Below are 24,055 nucleotides of genomic sequence, written 5' to 3'. Positions count from 1 at the left end.
TCACATACACTGCACAATACAGAATGAACAAGAGGTGCCGCTCTGCTCTGTCATATGATTCCCACACACACACACACACAGGCACACAGGCGCATGCATGCGCACACACTCACACAAATGCAGCACACACTGCTGGTGCTTAATTTTCATGCAGTGTGTTTAGAGTATAAACGGCTATTAACACTTAAATGAACTCCATGGGTGTAGCTCGGAGATTTCAAACTGACAGTGGCAACGGGATTATCCCAGCATTAATGGGAAGCTTGATATAACTAGCACGTAAAAACAGGAAGAACTCAAAGCTCTATCAAAATAAAAGTCCTGCTAACATGAAAGATACATAAAATAACTACTCTATAAAAATGTAATATTAAAAAGTAGCAGTAATACTCATAAAAACAACTATGTAGTATTAAATAGTAATGTTATTATTATTATTATTATTATTATTATTATTATTATTATTATTATCTGTAAGCAATATCACAAACGCAAGCAGCCTTGTGCCACAGGTAATCAGATTTTTGTGCAGCATTTTAATTTACCAAAAATATAATTGAATTGTTTTTTTTTGTAAAAAAAAAACAAAAAAAAAATATATACATATATATATATATATATATATATATATATATATATATATATATATATATATATATATGTAAATATATTTATTTATTTATTTGATTAAAACTGTATGTATCTATTTGATTGAACACCATTTGATCATAACATTTTATTAAAGCATTTAACATGGAATCCAGAAAAATGTAAACAGAAAATGCATAAAACTGTAAGACTTTAAGACCTGTAAGACTTTAAGTCATTTTCTGTGTAATTTCATAAAAAATCTGAGGCTTTTTATTTTTGATTATAGAATTGATTTAATATCGATACTGAGGTACCAGGGCTGGTATCGTACCGAAGCCAAAATTTTGGTATCGGAGCATATCTAATATGAAGCAAAAGACCACACATTTTATCTCTGGTAGGTGAGCGAAATTTTTGTCAACTACTTGAAAGTTAACTAGGAAGAGTCTAACTGGCTAGTTATTTCTTTATGTGCTCTAAAAACAACCTTATACAGTACATCACTCCCATTAAAAACAATGAAGCTGTGCAAGTACGCGCTTGCAGCGTTATCAACTTCATTGATTATAAGGAGCGATCATATATTCCAGCCCTTTCTGCTAAGGAAATAATTATAAGCATCTAAACTACAATACACTTCAATTGCTGTGACCAGATGTCTGGATAAAACTGGGACAGTCACAATTTTACAAGCTGAGTCCCGCGTCTTGATGGAGGTACAGTCAGGATGCCTTTTTTCCCGATTATCAGTCTTAGCTTAAATGTTTTATGAAACTGACATGGGTGTGCTGTTGCTTAGTTTGTGCCTGCACCCAGCTTTAGTAGCACAACTAAATACACAGTAAACACAACAGGAGTCGAAAGAAATAATACAAAACGTCCTTCTTATCTATTAAGAGCAGTAATACAATGAGGACGAAATTAAGCATCTTAATTTGGATTCTCTGCTCCATTGCTTCATGAATCTCCCTTTTAATTATATTTATCTAATGAGGTTATTGAAATGCATAGCTGCAGCCCGCTTGCTTGGCATAGTGGCGGAATGGGGCAGTTTTCATCACAGGCACTACATTGCCTGCGTTGTTTGATTAGATTTTGAGTGGCTCAAACACTGTCATTACTTGGTGTTTTGGGCTGTGTGGAACACAAGTGCCTTTCTTCATCAATTTGGCTTATCCAATTTCTTTGTCTTTTTCTCTCTCTCGCCCTTTGCTTTTTACTAGTCTCATCCTGTTTAAGTGTCTTCTTGGTTTTTGCTTTTTAGAATTTTTGCTGCTTCAATCTTGTCTGTTCATGAAAGGCAAGAACTTTCACACAAAATACAAAATATTGCATTCACAGCCGGATTTTAATGCCTTATAAATATATTATTGCTATTTTGATTTTTAAACCCTTCGCATTGAAAATTTCTCATGAGCAAGGACATTCTATATGGTTTGCACAATTATGGTGATCAACTATGTGCATAATTCACCTCATTGGGCTTTTTGATCAGAAAGATATTTTAAAGGATTTCCTTAGAAATCTGCTTCAAAGAGATCATGATTTATCTAGTGTGTTTAAACTGGGGGAAATATATATGCAAAACCATAGTCTGTGACTGTGTGCTCCTTTAGACTTAAGACATCAGACGTGCAATGTCTACAAATGTTTACAATTCAGGGATGGGTGTGCATTTTTATGCATGTGTACTATTCTGGGCAAGAAAGCTTCAAAAACAAATGCTCAAATGTTCTCAAAGCTAAGGCTAAGCCAGAGGCCAAGAAGCGAGCAGAATGAGAGAGGGAGAGATAAAGAGAGAGAGAGACGTGAGAGCTACACAAGAGACAGTGAAGAAAAAATTTAGATAAGAGAGAGAGGGCAAAGCTAGGTTTAGCCATTTCTGAATCCTGTTACATTAAGAATTGATGGTTCGGTGAATGCTCTGTTAGTTTTTTTTTAATAATGTTTGTCTTCCTCTGGGGAGGGGGACCTGTGCTGATGTGGCCCTCCCCTTCCAAAACACACTGAATTATTCAGTTGTCGTGGCCTATCACTCCATCATCAGCATGTAGCAACATATGTGTCCTGACAGACATGCATCAGCATAACAGTTGACAAGCAAAGTGGGAATTATGGCTGAATGTAACACAACTTTATTCTAGCATTACTAAAAGGTTTGCACGTCATCTCTGACAGTAGATTTAGGATAGTCATGTTATTTTAATTCTTAAGACTTATAATTTTTAAGGGATGATTTTCAATCACATTATTTATTTACACGCACAAAAGGATTTTTAGGACTTAATTTTCGGTTTATGCAAAATTTTCTGTAAAGCTGCTTTCAAACAATGTGCGTTGTGAAAAGCACTGTACAAAAAAACTTTTACTTTTAGGAAAGGAAATTAAATAAACAACGAAAAACCCTGTAAAGAATTGATTTAACCAAAAATTCAAATTCTTCCATCATTCACTCACCCTGATCATGTCATTCCATATGAAATTCTTCCATGGAAAACGTCCTGGTTACTTGCGTAACCTCCGTTCCCTGATGGAGGGAACGAGACGTTGTGTCGATGTAGTGACACTAGGGGTCACTCTTGGGAGCCTGAAACACCTCTGGTCTTTGATAAAAGGCCAATGAAAATTGGCTAGTGGTATTTGCATGCCACTCCCCCGGAAATACGGATATAAAAGGAGCTGGTATGCAACCACTCATTCAGGTTTTATGCTGAGGAGCCGAGACAAGGTCTGGCCATTTCAGTGGGTAGTTCAACGTTGTGGCAGGAGGGACACAATGTCTCGTTCCCTCCATCAGGGAACAGAGGTTACGCAAGTAACCAGGACGTTCCCTATATGTCACTCACTCGACGTTGTGTCTATGTAGTGACACTAGGGGTCCCTATACAAAACGCCGCAACTGGCTGAACTGTGTTACGTGAACTGGCGGTGTGTGACGGGCAGACGACTGTGTGCCTCGTAGCCAGCGCACCAGGCCGACACGTAACCTCCCCCAACATAGTTATGAGTGTTGAACGGTCCATTGGAGACAAGTCGACTACCCAAAAGATAGAGACAGGCTAACCCAGTCGTGGCCTCTTTTCCCCTTCTTTTTTTCCACTCCCTAAAAAACAAGGGGGATTACTCGACTGGGCCACCAGGTCTAGTCGGGGGATGTCCCTCCCAAGGGGAGGACACCGCGGAGACCACACCTCGCCCAAAGAGAGAGGGGATATTTAAGTGGAAAAATACATCTTGCCGACCATGTGGAGAAGTCTCATGGTAGATCCTACCCAACGGGGGAGGAGTTACTACAAACATGGAGACTGGGGCAGAGGGGCTCTGCCCAAGGAAGACGCCGTTTGCCAACAGGGAAACGAATTAGCAGAAAATATACATCGCACAGGGTTACCTTACAGGGAACCGCCACATGCGGAGCATCTACCCCAGAACAGGGCTCTTAGTTAGCACGTGTACTGGGCCGGCAGGGAGTCAACCAGGGGACATAGTTTGTGAACACTACTGGGAATTAATGGCACACGTCTTCAGCTCAGAGGAGGTGAATGGCGCTATGTGCAAGCGATAAACCCGGCTGGCTATCCCGGGCTTATCCACTTGTATTGTGTGCCACTACCTGGGACGAAACCGGTTCCACCCGGAGGTTGTAGAACCTTGCAAAGGTGTTGGGTGTTGCCCAGCCCGCTGCACTGCAAATGTCTGTTAGAGAGGCACCCCTGGCCAGGTCCCAGGAAGCCGCTACACCCCTGGTAGAATAGGCTCGTAGCCCTACCGGGGGCGGCACGTCCTGGGCGTGATATGCCATAGTTATGGTGTCAATGAGTCAGTGGGCGATCCTTTGCTTGGAGACAGTGTGCGATCCAAATAGATGCGTAAAGCACGCAACGGACACAGCAACGACAGGGCTGGGTCTGCCTCCCCTGGTGCAGTGCTTGCAGTTTCACCACCTGGTCCCTAAAAGGGGTCATGGGAACTTTGGGCACATAGCCCAATCGGGGTCTCAAGATCCCATAAGAGTAGCCCAGACTGAACTCCAGGCACGTTTCGCTGACAGAGAACGCTTGCAGGTCTCCTACCCTCTTGATGGAAGTGAGCGCAGTCAGGAGGGCAGTCTTCAAGGAGAGTGCCTTAAGCTCAGCTGACTGTAAAGGCTCAAAGGGGGCTCTCTGTAGACCCTGAAGAACTACAGAGAGGTCCCATGAGGGAACAAGGCGCGGTCTGGAGGGGTTCAGCCTCCTGGCCCCTCTCAGGAACCTGATGATCAGGTCGTGCTTCCCTAAGGACTTACTGTCCACTGTGTTGTGGTGTGCTGCTATAGCAGCAACGTACACCTTCAAGGTGGAAGGGGATAGCCGCTCTTCTCTGGGGGTCTTCCCGTCGGGAAGAATACCACTTAGCGAACAGATGCCACTTAAAGGCATACAGGCACCTTGTAGAGGGGGCCCTAGCCTGAGTGATCGTGTCTACCACCGTCCCTGAGAAAGAAGGTCCTTCCTCGGGAATTTGCCGGGGGAGGGGGGCTGTCGCGAGGAGCGTGAGGTCTGAGAACCACGTCTGGGTGGGCCAGTAGGGTGCTACCAGGATGACCTGCTCCTCGTCCTCCCTGACCATGCACAGAGTCTGAGCAAGTAGGCTCACTGGGGGAAACGCATATTTGCGTAGGCCAGGAGGCCAGCTGTGTGCCAGCGCGTCTATGCCGAGGGTTGCCTTGGTCAGGGCGTACCAGAGTGGGCAGTGGGAGGATTATTGGGAGGCGAACAGGTCTACCTGTGCCTGTCCGAATCGACTCCAAATCAGCTGGACCACCTGAGGGTGGATTCTCCACTCTCCCCTGAGGGTAACCTGCCGTGACAGCGCGTCCGCTGTAGTGTTGAGGTCGCCCGGGATGTGAGTGGCTTGCAGCGACTTGAAGTGCTGCCGACTCCAGAGGAGGAGACGGTGGGCGAGTTGTGACATACAACGAGATCGCAGACCGCCTTGGTGGTTGACATATGCTACCGTTGCCGTGTTGTCTGTCCGAACTAACACGTGCTTGCCCTGGATCAATGGCCGGAACCTACGCAGGGCGAGCAGAATTGCCAACAACTCGAGGCAGTTGATGTGCCAACGCAGCCGCGGGCCCGTCCATAAGCCGGCGGCTGCATGCCCATTGCAAACAGCGCCCCAGCCCATTTTGAAGGCATCTGTCATGACCACGACGAGCCTGGAAACCTGCTCTAGGGGAACACCAGCCCGTAGAAACGAGAGGTCATCCAAGGGCTGAAAAGACGGTGACAGACCGGCGTGATGACCACGCTGTGTGTCCCATGGCGCCATGCCCATCTCGGGACTCGAGTCTAAAGCCAGTGCTGAAGCGGTCTCATATGCATCAACCTGAGCGGGGTGGTCACCGCTGAGGATGCCATATGCCCCAGGAGCCTTTAAAGAGTTCTGTCAAAGAGACTGAGTCCAACTCCAAACCGAGAAAAGAGATACTCTGAACCGGGAGGAGCTTGCTCTTTTCCCAGTTGACCCGAAGCCCTAATCAGCTGAAGTGTGAGAGCACCAAGTCCCTGTGTGCACACAACATGTCCGGTGAGTGAGCTAGGATTAGCCAATCGTCGAGATAGTTGAGAATGCGAATGCCCACTTCCCTAAATGGGGCAAGGACAGGCCGAAAGGGAGGACCATGTACTGATACGCCTGACCCTCAAATGCAAACCGCAGGAAGGGTCTGTGTCGAGGTAGAATCGAGTCGTGAAAGTACGCATCCTTCAGGTCTACCGCTGTGAACCAATCTTGATGCCGGATGCTCGTCAGAATGCATTTTTGCGTCAGCATCTTGAACGGGAGTCTGTGTAAAGCCCAGTTCAGTACTCGCAGGTCCAAGATTGGACGCAACCCACCGTCTTTTTTCGGTACGATGAAGTAGGGGCTGTAAAACCCCTTCTTCATCTCGGCCAGAAGGACAGGTTCTATCGCACCCTTCCGTAGGAGGGTAGCGATCTCTGCGCGCAAGGTAGCAGCGTTTTAGTCCTTCACCAAGGTGAAGTGGATACCGCTGAACCTGGGTGGATGCCTGGCGAACTGAATCGCATAGCCGAATCGGACGGTCCGGACCAGCCATCGCGCCGGATTGGAAAGCGCAAGCCACGCATCCAAGTTCCGCGCAAGGGGGAACAAAGGGACAACGTCGTCGGACGTACTGGCAGGTGGGGCCTTGCGGCGGGGCGGAGCTTGAGGTGCCACACCATGTCGTGGCTGTGCTGAGTCTAGGGACATCGAAGCACTTACCTGGCTCCTTGTGACCACCCCCGGAACAGCCTGGGATGGGGGAGGAAGAGGCCTGTCCTCGCAACCCGTGGAGACTGTTACATCGGGGGCGGATGTGTGCCACGGCTGGGCGCGCAGGGGCGGGGAGACTGCTGCTGAAGCGCCAATCCTGCAAGGAAAAACCCGTGGACGGTGGTCGTGATGACGACCGTGCAGACTGGGTATGTGACACAGTGAAGGAGGAAACCACTCTTTTGCTGAACTGTTGGGTACTGCAGTCACTTGGGCATGTGGCAAAATCAAATAAAAAGGCAACAAAAGATTCTCCACCCTGCCCTCCACTGGGGGATGGAGTGGTCTTACTACCAGCTCCAATGCAGTGGGTTTCGTCGACCCTGGGTCGACCTTCGTGGGTTCTTAGCGGCCGGCCGTTAGACAGGCAGCATCTGCCTCCTGCGGTGGGCTCCACGCCGGGGCTGGGCCGAAGAGGCGGGCTGCGGCGGAGCCAGTGCAGTCACCGCAGGGAGACGCCCTTGGCGACGAGCAGACGGGGTGCAGGATCTTGAGCCACGCCGGAGCAGGATATGCCGGATAGCCTCCGTCTGCTGATCTCCAAACAAGGTGCCTCCCATGATTTTGTCAGCTCCTCGTGCACTTCTGGGATGAAAGGCACTGGAGCGGGGCATGGCTGCTTCGAGCAGTGCCGCGAGCCCAGGAACCAATCATCGAGCCACGAGGGTTCAGGGGAGAGCGGAGGGTTCCACTCTAGATGCGTCTTTAAAAAGACGTTCCGTGTGTGCCGCTCTTTTAGAAAAATATACTCTTTCAGAATAATATACTCTCTTTTTTCTGCCGAAGCACCCAGGGGCGTTCTCTGCAGTGCACCAGTGCAGAGGAGGGAGAAGTCGCTGAAATGCACCGTCAGATCCAGCAGAGGTGAATGAACAGTCGTGAGAATTCAGCTCAATGAGTATGGCTGTTCGGCTCCGAAGAGAAAATCTGAATGAGTGGTTGCATACCAGCTCCTTTTATACCCGTATGTCCGGGGGAGCGGCATGCAAATACCACTCGCCAATTTTCATTGGCCTTTTATCAAAAACCAGAGGTGTTTCGGGCTCCCAAGATTGACCCCTAGTGTCACTACATCGACACAATGTCGAGTGACGTAGTTCCATACAGTGAAAGTGAATAGTGACCACCACGGCTGTCAAGAAACAAAGCTTTCATAATGCTTCAAAAGACGTGGAATATAGTGCACAAGCCATATGGACTACTTTTATGAATCTTTTGTGGAGCTTTTTAGTCCATATTAAAGCTGGGCAGCCCCTGGTTACCATCCATTTTCATTGTATGAAAGACAGCAGTGTGAACATTCTTCCATGAAAGAAAGAGAGTGAAATACAACACAAGGGTGAGTGAATGATGACAGATTTTTAATTTTCGGGTGAACTATTCCTTTAACTATTCCTTCCTATAAGTAGTTACTTTTGTCTTCATTTAAGACAGTTAAGCTGTATGGGCCATTTTTACCCACAGTGCTTGACAAAAGAAATGTGCCATCAAACCAAATGAGACAGGTTAATGAAACGAATTTTTCACACGTTAGAAAAAAACAAAGCGTAGGAGAAAGTCGAAGTGAGAGAAGTCAAAAGAAAAGCATTTAGACTCTAATAAGTTTGCGTTTAAATCAGGGACTATTGATAAAGGAAACTCGTTGTTGGATAGGTCTTCATTCTCTGGTTCAGCAGGTGAAGAAGAAACTGGATGTCTGCCACCTTCTAAAGCATGCTGATAGGATTAACTGCATTAACCCAAATTTTCCATTACGTTTGTTAGCACAGAGATACTCCAGTCACACCAATCACTACTTATCTCTCTCCAGTGCACTGACCTAGCACACTTCTGAAAGTTTGGTTTGTGTGAGCCCTGAATATTTGACTGCAAACGTGCTGGGAATGAGGATCATCACAGTCTATCAATGTTATATTCTTTCAGTGTGGCTGAATATCAGTCTTCCTCTGTATTTTTATGGTCTTTTTCATGTTCCTCAGAGTGTGGCGTGCTGTAGATGTCCGTTTCAGTTGACAGGAAGACCAGAGCTCCCTGTAGTGTTCTCTGTGTTATAGGGTCACACTGTGTTATTTGACAGAAGGTGATGTATGTCTTGTCCTTGGCTCTGTGGATTTGATATGGTGTGGATCTGATATGTTTTGCTCTCAAGCATTGCTTCATACACACACCTTTCCCTCTGGGAAAGAAAGAGAGAGAGAGAAGGATCCTCAACAAATACAGGCTCAGTGAGCAAGTCTAGCCACAGAAAATGGCAGACACAGATAAACATGGTTTCCAAAGGAAGAAAGTCTGTGCTCACTGTAAAACTGGTGAGGTTGAGGCATTTGTTGCCACTTTTTCTTATATTGCCTCAAACAAAAAAACAAAAAAATGCAGTGTAAAATACGTACTTTGGGAAACATTCAAACCTCATTCAACATTTTTAAATGGTCTGAAATGTTAGAATTTCTGGAGAAAGACACTCATGCATCGGTTATTAGCTAAATTAATTTTATTCTTTAAACTTATTTGAGCTGCACACCCTTTTAATTTTATTGTATTAATGGTTCATATGTGTGTTATTATTTTGTTTACCTTTACTGAACTTATGTATTGATATTTTTGAAATACTGCATTTAAAACAAACAGTTCCAATTAATTACTATGAAACTGAAAATGGAAAGAAAGAGAGTGACAGTATTTGTGTGCTCTGATATGTTACACTGCTCCTCTGGCTCATTTTTCAGATGGGCAAATGGGAGAACCAGAGTTTGACCTTAAAATTTCCGGTGTGGCCACGCTTCAACTCTTTCGGTGACGCTGAGACTGATGACAATCACCTGACCATTGTAACACTGGAGGAGAAGCCTTTTGTCATCGTGGAGAACGTAGAGCGTCTTACGGGCACCTGCATGAGAAACTCCGTCCCCTGCCGCAAACACATCAAAGAGTGAGGCTCATTTTTCTCCTTTGTGTATCTTCACTTTCCCCTCATATGCTCCCCTCCTCCATCACCGCTCATATGCTCCCCTCCTCCATCACTCACATGTCACCGCTCTCAAGCACTCTCCACTGTTGGACCCTATATACAGTTCTGTTGACACCTGGTGATAACATGAATCTCAAATACATATATGAAAATCCAATCACCAATAGCCATATATATATATATATATATATATATATATATATATATATATATATATATATATATATATATATATATATATATATATATACACTGTATATACATACAGTATATATATGGGAGGGTCTCTGTTTTCATGACAGCTTATGTCACTTACTATGTCAGTGTGTTTACATGTTGATAAAGCACAGAAAATTCTGCACACTGTTGCTTTAATATGCAGGCCAACTTGAAATGTAATCTCACCATTAACAATATTCATCTCATTCAAAGCACTGCCGCTACAGTCATACACATGCAGACAGACAGCTTTGCAGTCATGTCTTTTTTTGAGCATTGTGTTTTTAAGACAACATGTCAAGTTAGCTGTTTTTCATCCTATGTGAACTCCCCTAGCTGTTTCTGAACACCACACATCTTATGTGAACACCCCCTAAGAAATGCTATTTTTCAATACAGCCATGCGCCCTAGGTGAAAGCCCCAAAAAGGGAATAATAATTAATTAGGGGAATATTGAAAGAGTTAATGTTTTCGTCTGCTCAACCTCTTCATCCAGCAGTAAGTTGAGCTAAACACTAACTCTAAAGGGATATTACTCTTGTTGGCCACTGACAAACATATTGTAAATATAGTGAAAAAGTTTTTAAGCAAAGTAGCAAGGTTCAGCAGATTTTAAGTGACTAAAAAGTGTAATCATAAACCACAGTCAACTTTTTTTGAAAATCGACTTTAAAAAGACTTTAAAAAAGAATTAATTTTGCTAATCTAAAACTACTACATGAAACTAAACTAACACACATAGACACACATAAACACGGTTAGTGTATAAATGAATGAGCTTTGAACAGAGCAGATGAATCAACATTAAAATGTTGATCTCATATAGACTCTAGCCAAGAAAACAGTTGTGTATTGATCACTGATTATATGCAGCCTAGCAGATCATGCCTTTCTTTTTCATCTGAACATGCCTTGAAACAAACCATCAATACTAGAGATCAACCAATAGTGGGTTTTGCCGATACCGATAACTAAGGTGGGAAAACAGGCTGATAGCCGATTAATTGGCTGATAGTTTTTAAAATGTATAATATTAATGAAAACTTCCACTCAATGTAAAATATTGTGCTGAACTTAAGTAAGTATCACTTTCGATGGCAATACTTTATACAGTACATTTCTCTCACACTGGTACCTTCTTCAGAGCCTTTGTCATCTGAAATTAATGGAAATATTAATTAAAATATTACAGGTCAAATGTGTTCGGCAGTAACATAAAACACTGCCTTATAAATCCTTATAGCTCCTGTATGCTTCATCACTACTGACAATATTTATTAGTTTATTTTATTTTCATATTAAATATATGAATGATGTATAAGAAAGGGTGAGAGAAAAAGGGATAGAAATAAAATCTACTCAAGTCTTATCTTTTTAAAGGTAATTTTATAATGACATTGTATATATTATATGTGCCCTCACATGAACACATTGGATTATATAACAATGTGCCCTCTCATAAATATCAAATGTATATTTCAGACATAGGCCTAAGTATTTTACCATGCTCTTACGTTGTTGTTGTTTTTTTTTTTTTCATAACTACATCATAAAATTAGGAAGCTTGGACAGAACAGAGAAAAGTTTGGGAACTTTGAAAGGGAAAACTACAAAACTGTCCCTGTGCGTGTGCATTCACGCAATGTAATTTGCTAACATTTGGTCTTCTGAAGCAGGCAAAGTTGCGAATGGCCGAACAAAAGCAAAAACTCAGGCGGCATATTCATATATGGTTTGCATTAATGATTGATTTACTACTGATTATTATCTTATAAATCTATTTAGCAACAAAACCTCTTTGGAGTGCTGAACATATTGGATGCAATAAAAACTCAACAGATCTGCACGAATTCATAAGTGAATTCTTTTTTCTCTTCAAAACAGCGTATGAAGAGGAAAAGTAAACAGTTTCTATCCTTGACTTATAACATTGTTCTAACCTTTCAAACAGCTAATGTTAGCTTTAATGTTATCATCTCTCCACCTTGTTGGCAATGCAATTCTCCAGTGCAGCGATTAGTTATAAACAAATTAATTATCAAACCACCTTTGGTTGTCTTAAATGACTGATTTATTGTACCATGTCAATAATAATAACGTGTATTGTATATATACCTTGGCTTTCCTCTGTCGATGTTCTAAACCCGCTTTTGAAGCGTTCATCAATATAAATAGCCCAGTCATGTTGCACAACAAACTCCACAAGGAGTGATTAATAGTGATTGTTAAAACTGTTAGAATACTGGAGTAAGCCATCTGGACCACCAAAACACCTCACTTTATTTCATAATGACTTCTTTGACTATAAGTTCTTGGAATATTCAAGGCCTCTACTCCACAATCTTTGGGGCCAAGACTTTAAAAACATTTATAACCAGGACATCATTATTCTGCAAGAAACATGGTGCAGATCAGACGTGGACAGTCATTGGCCTTTAGGATACAGGGAAATTGTATTCCCATCACTTAAAAACATTAACGTGAAATGCCGAAGAGACTCTGGTGGGGTCATCATTTGGTACAAAGAGACTTTAAAAAACAACCTATCAATCATGAAAAAAGACTCAACACATGTTTGGCTTAAACTAAAAAAAGGCATCATACACTGTGATAAGGACCTTTACATCTGTGCAGCCTACATACCTCTATTGGAGTCTCTGTACTACAAGGACAATCATTTTGATCAGCTTCAGATGGAACCATCCAATTCAAAGCCCAGGGGATTCTGATGTTATGTGGGGACCTAAATGCAAGGACAGGTTCAGAATCAGACATTATAAATACCAATGGGAATAACCACATACTGAAACCAACACACATCTAATCCCCACCACTACAGCACGGAACAATCCGGACAGTACAGTCAACAAAAACGGTAAGGAGTTAGTGTGTCTCTGTCGAGGCCTGGGTCTGTATATGCTTAATGGTAGGATCCGAGGGGATGCTTTAGGTTGATTCACTTTCTGCTGAACTCTTGGGGCTAGTGTAGTCAACTATGCCATCACAGACATGGACCCCTTCTATACATGCATTCACTGTCAGACCACAGTCTTTCTTATCAGACCTCTGTCAAATTAATGTGTTCCTAAAGAAAATTCAACACCATAGAACAGACCAAGAGCCCAGAAATCTGTTCAAACTAACCCAACATACAAATGGTCCCAAATGTGAGTCTGAATTTCTTAGTGCAATTAGCTCCATAGAAATGTAAAACCTAATCAATAGATTTCAAATAACACAGTTTATGGCTAACAAGATTGATGTAAATTCTGCAGTACAATAAATAAATTATATTTATAAAAGGTGCTCAATCAAAGCAAACCATCTCTGTACAAACATGAAAACTAAACTTAAACTGGGGATGAAATTTTGTTTGATAAAGAATGTAAAATTAAAAGAAAACTACTCAGACAGCTCTTCAAACAAAAACACAGAGAGCCTCACAAAGCTGTCAAAACCAGACAAAATTACTGTGTAGCACTCAGGGATTATAAAAATACAGTATGCCACAAAAAGCAACAACATCTAAACCACACTCGATGAAATTGAAGACTCAATTAATGATGATAAGTTCTGGGAAAAATGGAAAAGTCTAAATAAACACAGCCAGGACATAGCCATACAAAACTGAGAATTATGGAAAGACTATTTTAAAAATGTATTCAAAGAAATTTCTCCAGAAAATCTCACACCTGACCAGAAAAACATGCAAAATAAGCAGTCAATTGGAATCTACAATAAAAAGAACCAAAAACCTTTAGACTATCAGATTAGCAGAGAATAACTGACAGATGCACTTGAGAAACTAAAACCCAGAAAGGCATGTGGTTTAGACCAGTGGTTCTTAACCAGGGGGTCAGGACCCACTAGGGGGCGTTCTATAACATAACATTTTATTATATAATATGAAAAGATTTGAAAATTTGTTTACACATTTTTTAGAATATAGATTTGAATTTGTCAGTTGCCTGAAAAACCCTTGTCCCCTTCATCTGGTACATCACTTCTATGACATTTACAGATATTAATGTGTTTATTTATTTACTCATTTTGTTTTCTCATGTCAAGCATTAGTGCAAGGCAAAACAAGTGTGCAAAAAAGCAAACCAAAATAATAATTCATAATTTAAATAATTTAAAAATAATGTCATTGGTGTTATCAATGTTAAAAACTTCCGGGGGGGGGGGGAGGGGGCTCAAAATCTCTTACAATTATTTAAAATATGATAGATTATTATAATTGTATATAATTATTATAATTCAACTTACTGAAAATTCTAAAAATGTAATAACTCCCTTCAACAGCTTGCTTTTTATGAAGAATATACAGTTCTAGACATTTCTGGAGTCAAGTTTTAAGGAAATATCTTATAATAGATATATCTTATAATATAAATATCTAATCGCCTACATGGGGGGCCTTCGAATATTTTCTCCAACAATGGGGTGCCTTGGAGTCAAAAAGGTTGAGAACCACTGGTTTAGACAACATTAAAACAGAAATGCTGAAGCACAGCCCTGCAGTAATGCAGGAGGCCTTGTTAAAAATGTTCGGTCTGGTTCTGCAAACTGGCTACTTTCCTGATACCTGGAGTATGGGCTTAATACACCCATTATATAAGAGTGGAGACAAATTCCACACCAATAACTACCGAGGCATTTGTGTGAACAGTAATCTTGGGAAGACTTTCTGTTGTATCCTGAAAGCCCGGATACAGGCCTTCCTTACCAAGCACAATGTCTTGAGTAAGAGTCAGATTGGATTCCTACTAAACCACCGACCACATTTACACGCTACACATGATAATCAACCAGTTCGTTCATCAAAAAAGCAAAGGCAAAATTTATGCATGTTTTGTTGATTTTAAAAAAAAGCATTTGATTCCATTTGGCACAATGATCTATATTATAAAATTCAACAATCCGGCATTGGGGGTAAAATGTACAACACAATCAAATCTATACATTTGGACAACAGGTGCGGAGTTAAAATTGGCAATAAAAGAACAGAATTCTTCACTCAAGGGCGTGGAGTGAGACAGGGCTGCAGTTTTAGTCCAACTCTGTTCAACTTTTACATTAATGAGTTAGTAGTGCTACTGGAACAATCTGCAACAACCGGTCTTACTCTAAATAATTCCGAAGTTAAATTTCTTCTCTATGCAGATGATCTGGTGCAGCTGTCAGCTACTGCACAAGGGCTACAGCAGCATCTGGACCTGCTGGAGATCTACTGTCACAACTGGGACCTGACAGTCAATTTGAAAAAAATGAAAATTATTATCTTCCAGAAAAAAGCCAGATTACAGGAAACAAGATACACATTCACTCTGGGAAACACTGCAGCAGAACACACCCCACACTACGATTACCTCGGTCTAAAAATCATTGCTTCATGGGGTTTTGGTCTGGCAGTGAATGCACTAAAAGAGAAAGCTAGAAGAGCATTCTGTTCTATTAAGGGCAAATTTACCCAAATAGACATTCCTGTAACAATTTGGTGTAAAATCTTTGTTAGTGTATTATTATGCCTATTGCTCTGTACGGATGTGAGATTTGGGGTCCACTCTGTCTGGCAGATTACTCTAGATGGGACAAACACCCCACTGAATCCCTGCATGCAGAATTCTGTAGAAACATTCTAAGAGTTCAGAGAAGAGCACCTACTAATGCATGCCTGGCTGAACTAGGCAGATACCCCCTAATTATACATATTGAAAAACGATCCCTCAAATTTAGGACACACCTAAATTCAAGTTTCCCTAACACACTGCAACATGAAGCCCTTAAAACCCAAGAGTTGAAGCCTAAAACCAGTCCCTTTTGTCAGCTGGCTGTGAAACTCACAAACCTGCTAACAACTAACTAACACCAGTTTCAGACCAGCACTGCCGAACAAAACCAAATCAGAATAAACCAAATCATAAAAGAAAGCAAAAATTCATGTTTGGACCATTGGGAAAATTAAAGTAAAAACCAAAGCAAATTGGATTGTTATCGGGCCCTAAACTGAAATTATAATCTGGCAGAATATCTCCTAACTGTAAGAGATCCAAAACAGAGACGGATCCTCACCAAATACTGGTTTGGTGATCACAGTCTGGCCATAGAAAAAGGCAGACACAGACAAACATGGCTTCCAAAGGAAGAACGAGTCTGTGCTCACTGTGACACTGGTGAGGTCGAGACAGAGACACTGTGTCTTTCACTGTGAGAAACTGACAGAGGTGAGAGAGAAATACTTTGACAAACTTTCAAACCTCATGCATAGTTTTCTAGTTCAGCAGAAACAGATCAAATGCAGGTGTTACTGGGGGAGGACAATCATGCATCAGTTGCAGCAAAATTCACCTTTGAGCTGCACACCCTCAGAAACCAATCACTGCCTTAATGTACTTTGGTCACAGTATATTTTTATGTTAATAATATCTTGTTAAATGCTTATTTTTTAGATTGTATAGTGTATATTGTTATTATAGTTGTTTTATTTTTATTTTATTCATTACCTGCCACCTTATTTTATTACATTTTACATTTACAGTTCTTTATTTGTCAGACGCTTTTAGCGACTTACAAAAGAGGAACACATAAGCGAATCATCTCAAGGAGACAGTGCTACGAAAAAGTGCCATATTACAAAGTATCACTAGCATCAGAATAGTTAATTATTATTTTTTTTAGTGACTGGTTAAGTGCTCTTGGAAAAGATGTGTTTTTAGCCATTTTTTGAAGAAAGCGAGTCAGCTTCACGGATGAAGTTGGGAAGGTCATTCCACCAACATGGTACGATGGAGCCGAAAGTCCGGGAAAGTGTTTTGGTGCCTCTTTGTGTTGGTACAAAAAGGCGACATTCATTAGTGGGTGCGTAGCTCTGTAGAAATGATTTTAGGTATGCTGGAGCAGACCCAGTGACTGTTCTGTATGCCAGCATCAGAGCCTTGAATTTGATCTGTGCATCAACTGGCAACCAGTGAAGAGAGACAAGGAGTGGTGTAACATGTGCTCTTTGGTTCATTAAAGACCGGACGTGCTCCTGCATTCTGGATCATTTGCAGGGGTCTAATTTCACATGCAGGGAGGCCTGCAATGAGAGCGTTACAGTAGTCCAGTCTAGTTATGACAAGTGACTGAACAAGAAGTTGTGTGGCATGTTCCGAAAGGAAGGGTCTTATCTTCCTGATAGTGTAGAGTGTAAATCTACATGATCTTGCGGTCTTTGAGATGTGGTCTGTGAAATTTTGTTTGTTATCGATGATTACCCCTAGATTTCTGACCGTTTTTGAAGGCGTTACTGTAGTTGAACCCAGCTGCATGCTGATGTTGTGTTCAACAACATCACCGTGTATATTTTATTATTATTATTATTATTATTATTATTCTCCCCTTTTTTCTCTCCATTTTGGAATGCCCAATTCCCAATCTAGTGACTACTAGATAGCAAAGTAGTGACTCGCCTCAATCCGGGTGGCAGAGGACGAATCTCAGTTGCCTCCGCGTCTGAGACCATTAATCCGCGCATCTTATCACGTGGCTTGTTGAGCGTGTTACCGCGGAGAAATGTGTGTGTGGAGGCTTCACGCTATTCTCCACGGAATCCACGCACAACTCACCACGCGCCCCACCGAGAGCGAGAACCACATTATAGCGATCACGATGAGGTTAACCCATGTGACTCTACTCTCCCTAGCAACCGGGCCAATTTGGTTGCTTAGGATACCTGGCTGGAGTCACCCAGCACACCCTGGATTGGAACTTGTGACTCCAGGGGTGGTAGTCAGCGTCTTTACTCGCTGAGCTACCCAGGCCCCTGCCACCTTATTTAAATACTATTTTATTGTGATTCGTTGCCGTTTTATTTTTTATAAAACGGTCATTATCTATTTTGTGTATTAATGCTTTGGCGATATTGTATATAAACACAATCATGCTAATAAAGTACTTTAAAGGGATATTCATTAGTTCTCTAGCTAGCATTAGCATTGCTCTTCTTCGTGTACTTTAAGTACTGATGTCACAGTGGTGTTAGATGCTGTACTGCCATCTATCGATGTGGATAAGCATGATCGTCTCTGCTGCCCCCGCTAGCTTTGGAATATCATTTGCCTTTGGAAAATGTCAGAGTTTGAGGTTATTTCTAAAGTTATTTATTACTACTATAATTGCTTTGCCTAAAAACAAACGTCAGAATTCAAGCGAACAGACTTATTCAGTTAAGGACAGATTATTATTGTCCCTCATATCAATAATCTTTGGAGACTGTCTATGTTTCATGTTATTTGTAAAGACAGTTATTACCTTTTTTAGAGAAATGCTTAACGTAAAATAAACCTCAAATTCTAGCGATACAGAATGTTATGGTAAAGGAAAGATTAGAATAGTTTTTGATGATCAAATTTAGCATGCCCATAAATACTGTATTTGAAGTACTCGTATTGTTTCCAAGCAAACCTACATCATGGTTTACTCAAAATTCACAGCAATCGCTGTGTCAAGCTACTAAACGAATGAAGACATATGCCATTTCATTGAGGTGGAGGTAGATGGGCCCCCCTTACTATAGCTGTGATAACAAAGAAAATAAAATTACATGTTGCTTTCTGGTTGTGTTTGTAAACACAGCTGAAAACTGTCCATTACTAACATAAGTTGACTACACACGTAATTTTAAAAAGTTTGCAGGAAACTTGAATGAGTTTTCTGTAAATTCCACTGATACTATTTTAGAGAGTGGTCTAAACAATTAATAATGTCTTACCTGTCCAACAAAAAAAGAAGCAACATTGGCATCGCTACTCATGTTTTTCTCCGTCATCAAATCTTTCCACCTTGTGTATGGCGTAACAATGTTTACTCTAGTTTTTTGCCTTTGCTGGTCTTTCTGTCTTCTTGCTTCGGACCTTTTCGTTTCTTCGGCAGTACAGCTACTGAATCTTCTGTTGTATTCTTTTTGCTCTTCGCATTACCAAACAACACTGCGCTAAGAATAGACACGCATATCTACATAGGCGGCAGCCAATGAGCGTGAGGATTTTCTTCTTCGATGTTTGGTGAAACACAGCGGACCATGTCATTTCAATATGGTGAAACACACTGAAGGGGTGACCCGCACCATGTATAATAAAAACACTTTTTATAGAAAACTATTATGGGTACAGTCTTCATCTCATGTGAGTGTACACCATTCAGATCACTCTTCACAAAAACAAAATTAATTTGTTAATGTGTAAAACTTTTTAAATTAGCCCCAAATTACTGAATGCACCTTTAAAATTGAATTGTTTTTTATCTAACCTCTAGAGGGCACCGTTATACTGTAGAACAGAGGAGTTCAGAGTGTAGAACCCTCCAGTGCTGGCCACGGAGGAAGTAGTCCAAAAATAACAATTGGAGTTGATTTTTTCCGATAGCCGATAGATAGAAAATGCAACTATCGGCCCCAATTAATCAGTAAATCCAATATATCGGTTGACCTCTAATCAATACTTCATATAATACACCTCATTTTGAAAATAGGGTTGTAAAATTATATTTTTTATGCACCAGCTTAGCAATAGTCTGGAGGTTTGTACTTGCTTTCTGCTGGGAAGGAAGTTCTTTGGCTTGGTTAGTTGGGAAGAAAGTCTCTGTTTTGTATTGGAGTTCCTTTGAAGATAGAGTCGACTCACTACACATCCTATGTGAAAGAAATACTGTATTTGAATGCAAAAACATCCTATATGAACACCCCCTAAGAAGTGTTTGTGAACAGCCCCTAAAAATTTAGCATTTAGTCGTTGAATACAATAACACGTCCTATGTGAACGTCCCCTATGAAAACGCAGTTTATGAATGAAATAACTCGTCCAATGTGAACGCCACCTAAGAAGCGCTGTTTTCGAACGCAAAAATGTGTTCATGTGAATGTCCCCTAAAAAAGTTGCTTTTCGAATGCAATAATGTGGCCTTTGTGTACACCCCCTACCAAAACGCAGTTTATAAATGCAACAGCATGTCCAATGTGAAACCCCTAGTTGTTTTTAAACTACAAGCATTCCTTGAAGCATTTACTCACCCTCATGCCATCCCAGATGTGTATGACTTTCTTTCTTCAGCAGAACACGAATGAAGATTTTTAGAAGAATATTTCAGCTCTGTAGGTCCATACAATACAAGTGAATGGGTGCCAAAATTTTGAAGCTCAAAAAATCACATTAGTCAGCATAAAAGTAATCCATAAGAATCCAGTGGTTAAATCAGTGTCTTCAGAAATGTTATGAAAGGTGAGGGTGAGAAACAGATCACTTTCACATTCTTCTTCTTGTGTTTTTGGTGATTCTCATTCTTCATGCATACCGCCCCCTACTGGGCAGGGAGAAGATTTTCTTGCAAAAAAGGACTTAAATATTGATCTGTTTCTCACCCACACCTATCATTTCACTTCTGAAGATATGGATTAAAACACGTTTGGATTACTTTTATGATACCTTTATGTGATTTTTGGAGTGTCAACATTTTGGCACCCATTCACTTGCATTGCCTACAGACCTGAAATATTCTTCTAAAATTCATAATTTGTGTTCTTCAGAACAGAGAAAGTCATACACATCTGGGATGGCATGAGGATGAGTAAATGATTGGAGAATATTTATTTTTGGGTGAACTATCCCTTTAAGACCATTTAGCCTTCTTGCAATTCAGCCAACCCATTGACTAGTCAATTTTGAAAATATGTAGTTTTGCACATTCCTAGAAAATGTACATCCTCGGGTGTAAACGGGTTCTTGATTGTTTAATGTTTTCCCCCCAAAGTGTAGATAAAGAGGTATGTAGAGTGATGTAGGAGCCCTAAGACCGTTTGAAATATGTTGCAGGTCGTTTTACTGCCTCTAAGTTACTCACTCTTGAATGTACCACCTAGATGCTCACTGTCCACAGGGGGCCCGCAGGTGTTTTGGAAGAGATAAACAGATAGTGTGTGTTTGTTTCAGTGTACTTGGACAATTATTTAATAGGTCATGGTCATAAAAGTTGTTTTGATCTGTGAGCCGTGATTAACAGTGGTTGTGAAAACTGCCAACACCCCCTAACGAAACGCAAAGGGGATTATAGGAAATTTTATACATTGCTAAATAGGACGAATAATATATGGTCTTCTAGGATCACCATAGCCTACTCTGTATGCGTGAAGCTTAGTCTCATCAAAGGATCACAAACACACACGAGAAAATACACATGTGTGCTTTGTGGATGCCGCACATGCCCACTTCCAAACAGGCCAACGCTCTCTGTTGCCTTCCTCCAACGGCACAATTCCCACTCAAGCATCCATTGCACTCATTTGGAGGAAGAGGAGGCAGAAATTACTGATGCATCAAAGATACTGGCAGGAGAAAGCTCATGGCCCATTCCTCTTTGAGATAGACCTGCCTCTCTTTCTTCCTCTCTTACAATCTCTTTCTCTCTGTTTCTCACACAGTCTAGCTCTCCCCAGCCTCACAACTTTATGGGTTCCTTGTCTGCTTGCTTTTATCTGAGAAGTTACTCACTCAATTTAACTATTGAGCTATTATCAGTTTAGAACAGGGAAAAGTTGCTTTACTTCTTCAGAAACACGAAAGAGAACTTCTGCCCTAATTCAACATAACTTGTTTAAACAATCAGAGAGTTGTATGATTTAGCAGATTACATTTTGCACAGCTTCATAGTGTTTGATAAATGACCTATGATTTACTTTCTTAAAACATTAGTTAGCTTATAAGGCATACAGTATTTTTATGGTAAATTTTTTCCCACTTTTTGGAAAGGTCATTTGTCACTAACATACAGCGATGTATCACACTTAAAATGTTTACATTTAATTGATTACTGTAGATAACAAATTATACAACTGTCATGTGCAGACAAATTATGCTAGATTTTTTCTCAGAATTTTCTCAGAATTACTTTTAATCAACAGGTCCAAAAGTTCTTTTTAGAGGCTGTATAGTCACACACGTGCCCTAGTAAAGTTTTTGTCTTCATTTTGAACAGTATATTTTTTTGTTTTAGCATTTAACACCTAACAAACTTGTGAAATGTGTGGCTTGAAAAATATGTTTGTGTAATATTTATTTTAAATAAATGCCACTTGATTTATATTGTTTTATATATAGCTATGACTAAGGTTGTCACGGTACAAAAATTTCAGTAGTCGGCACTGATACCAGTGAAATTTTACGGTTCTCAATACCAGTTTTGATACCACAGCAAAAATATGCTTATATGATAATGTGCTATTGAACACACCAGTTTAATTAATAATTTAATAATTATTTTAATAATTATATTTTAATTATTATTATTATTATTATTTTCCAGAACTTTCCAGAACATGTCATTTCATCATGAAAATGATGTCTAATCAATGAATTCTTAAAACTTTAACAAGTGAAAATAGAAGTTTTAAACATGTCATTGCATTTTTTTGATTTATTGATTAATTATTATTATTATTACAGAAATATTACATTTTACTATACAGCTGTAATATATTTTTATTCAGTTTCTTCAATTTCAGGCATCTAGATTTTATTTTGAATCATGCTTTTATTATGACACTTATTATACACTTTTCCGGATAAACAGTTCCTAACAAGGCCGTGTCTAGAAGGGATCCCTCCCTCGTCAATCTCGCGCATGTGCATTCTATTATGATTCTATGGTGCTTTTGCCGCTCACCTCAGCGTTTAATGATAGAGAGCATTAGAAAAGTAAATAATATCAATAATATAACATTATTACTATTATTATGGAGTGACTATTTATACTAGTGCTCCTTGTGGGCCCACCACCTGCAAGGAGAGAAATAGGGGACCAGTGCAATGCCCAACAGGTAGCAGGCGAAGGCGGGGGCTTGTGCGGACTGGACCTTGGTTACAGAAACTGGCTTTTGGAACATGGAATGTGACCTCACTGGTGGGGAAGGAGCCAGAATTAGTGTGTGAGGTTGAGAGATACCAGCTAGATAAAGTTGGACTCACCTCTACACGCTGTTCTTGCTCTGGAACCAAAGTCCTGGACAGAGGTTGGACTCTCTCCTCCTCTGGAGTTGCTCAGGGTGAAAGGCGTCGAGCGGAGGTGGCTGCTGTGAGCTTTGGCTGGAAGGTTATTGGTGCCTGCCAGGGTGGCAATCCTAGAACCCGCTGGTTGACACCTGCAGTGAAAGAAGCCATCAGGCTGAAGAAGGAGGCTTTTCAGGATTGGTTAGCCCGCTGAACTTCGGACTCGGCTGACAGGTACTGGCAGGCCAGAAGGACTGCAGGGGCAGTGGTTGTGGAAGCGAAAACACGGGTGTGGGAGGAGTTTTGGGAGGCCAAGGAGAAGGACTTTTGGTCGGCCTCAATGAGGTTCTGGCAAACTAGCTCAGGCATGGAAAGCAGGGATTTGTCCAGGCCATTGTTGGCTGAGGCAGGGAACTGTTGACCTCGCCTGGCAATATAGTCGAGCGATGGAAGAAACACTTTGAGGAACTCCTAAACATTACTAACATGCACTCTGTGGAGGAGGCAGGGATGGAGGACTGGGGGGGGGGGGGGGTTGACATCCATTTTCCTGGCAGAGGTCACTGAGGTAGTCAAAGAGCTCCGAAGTGGCAAGGTGCCAGGGGTGGATGAGATTCGCCATTAGATGCTGAAGGCCCGGGATGTTGTTGGGCTGTCATGGCTGACACGCCTTTTCAGCATTGCTAGGACATATGGAGTGGTACCTAGGGATTGGCAGACAGGTGTGGTGGTTCACACTTTTAAAAAGGGGGACAAGAGGGTGTGTTCCAACTATCGAGGGATCACACTTCTCAGCCTTCCTGGGAAAGCTTATGCCAGGTTGCTGGAGAGGAGACTCTGGCCGATTGTCGAACCTCAGATTGAGGAGGAACAATGCGGATTCCGTCCCGATCATGGAACAGTGGATCAGCTCTTTACCTTAGCGCGGGTCCTAGA

At 41.3% G+C, this 24,055-nt stretch overlaps 1 protein-coding gene across 1 annotated transcript in view; it reads left to right on the top strand.

Moving 5' to 3' along the window:
• LOC127450085 (glutamate receptor ionotropic, NMDA 2A-like) overlaps nt 1–24,055 on the top strand; it is a 264,291-nt gene that overhangs the window by 194,625 nt on the left and 45,611 nt on the right. The window contains exon 5 of the mRNA XM_051713824.1: nt 9,639–9,841. Within this exon, the coding sequence (XP_051569784.1) occupies nt 9,639–9,841 (203 nt within the window). The remainder of the gene's footprint in view (nt 1–9,638; nt 9,842–24,055) is intronic.

This window comes from Myxocyprinus asiaticus, chromosome 13, assembly GCF_019703515.2.
Source record: "Myxocyprinus asiaticus isolate MX2 ecotype Aquarium Trade chromosome 13, UBuf_Myxa_2, whole genome shotgun sequence".
Taxonomy (NCBI): domain Eukaryota; kingdom Metazoa; phylum Chordata; class Actinopteri; order Cypriniformes; family Catostomidae; genus Myxocyprinus; species Myxocyprinus asiaticus.
Note: the sequence above shows the minus strand (reverse complement) of the source record. Positions and strands in the feature narration are given on the sequence as shown.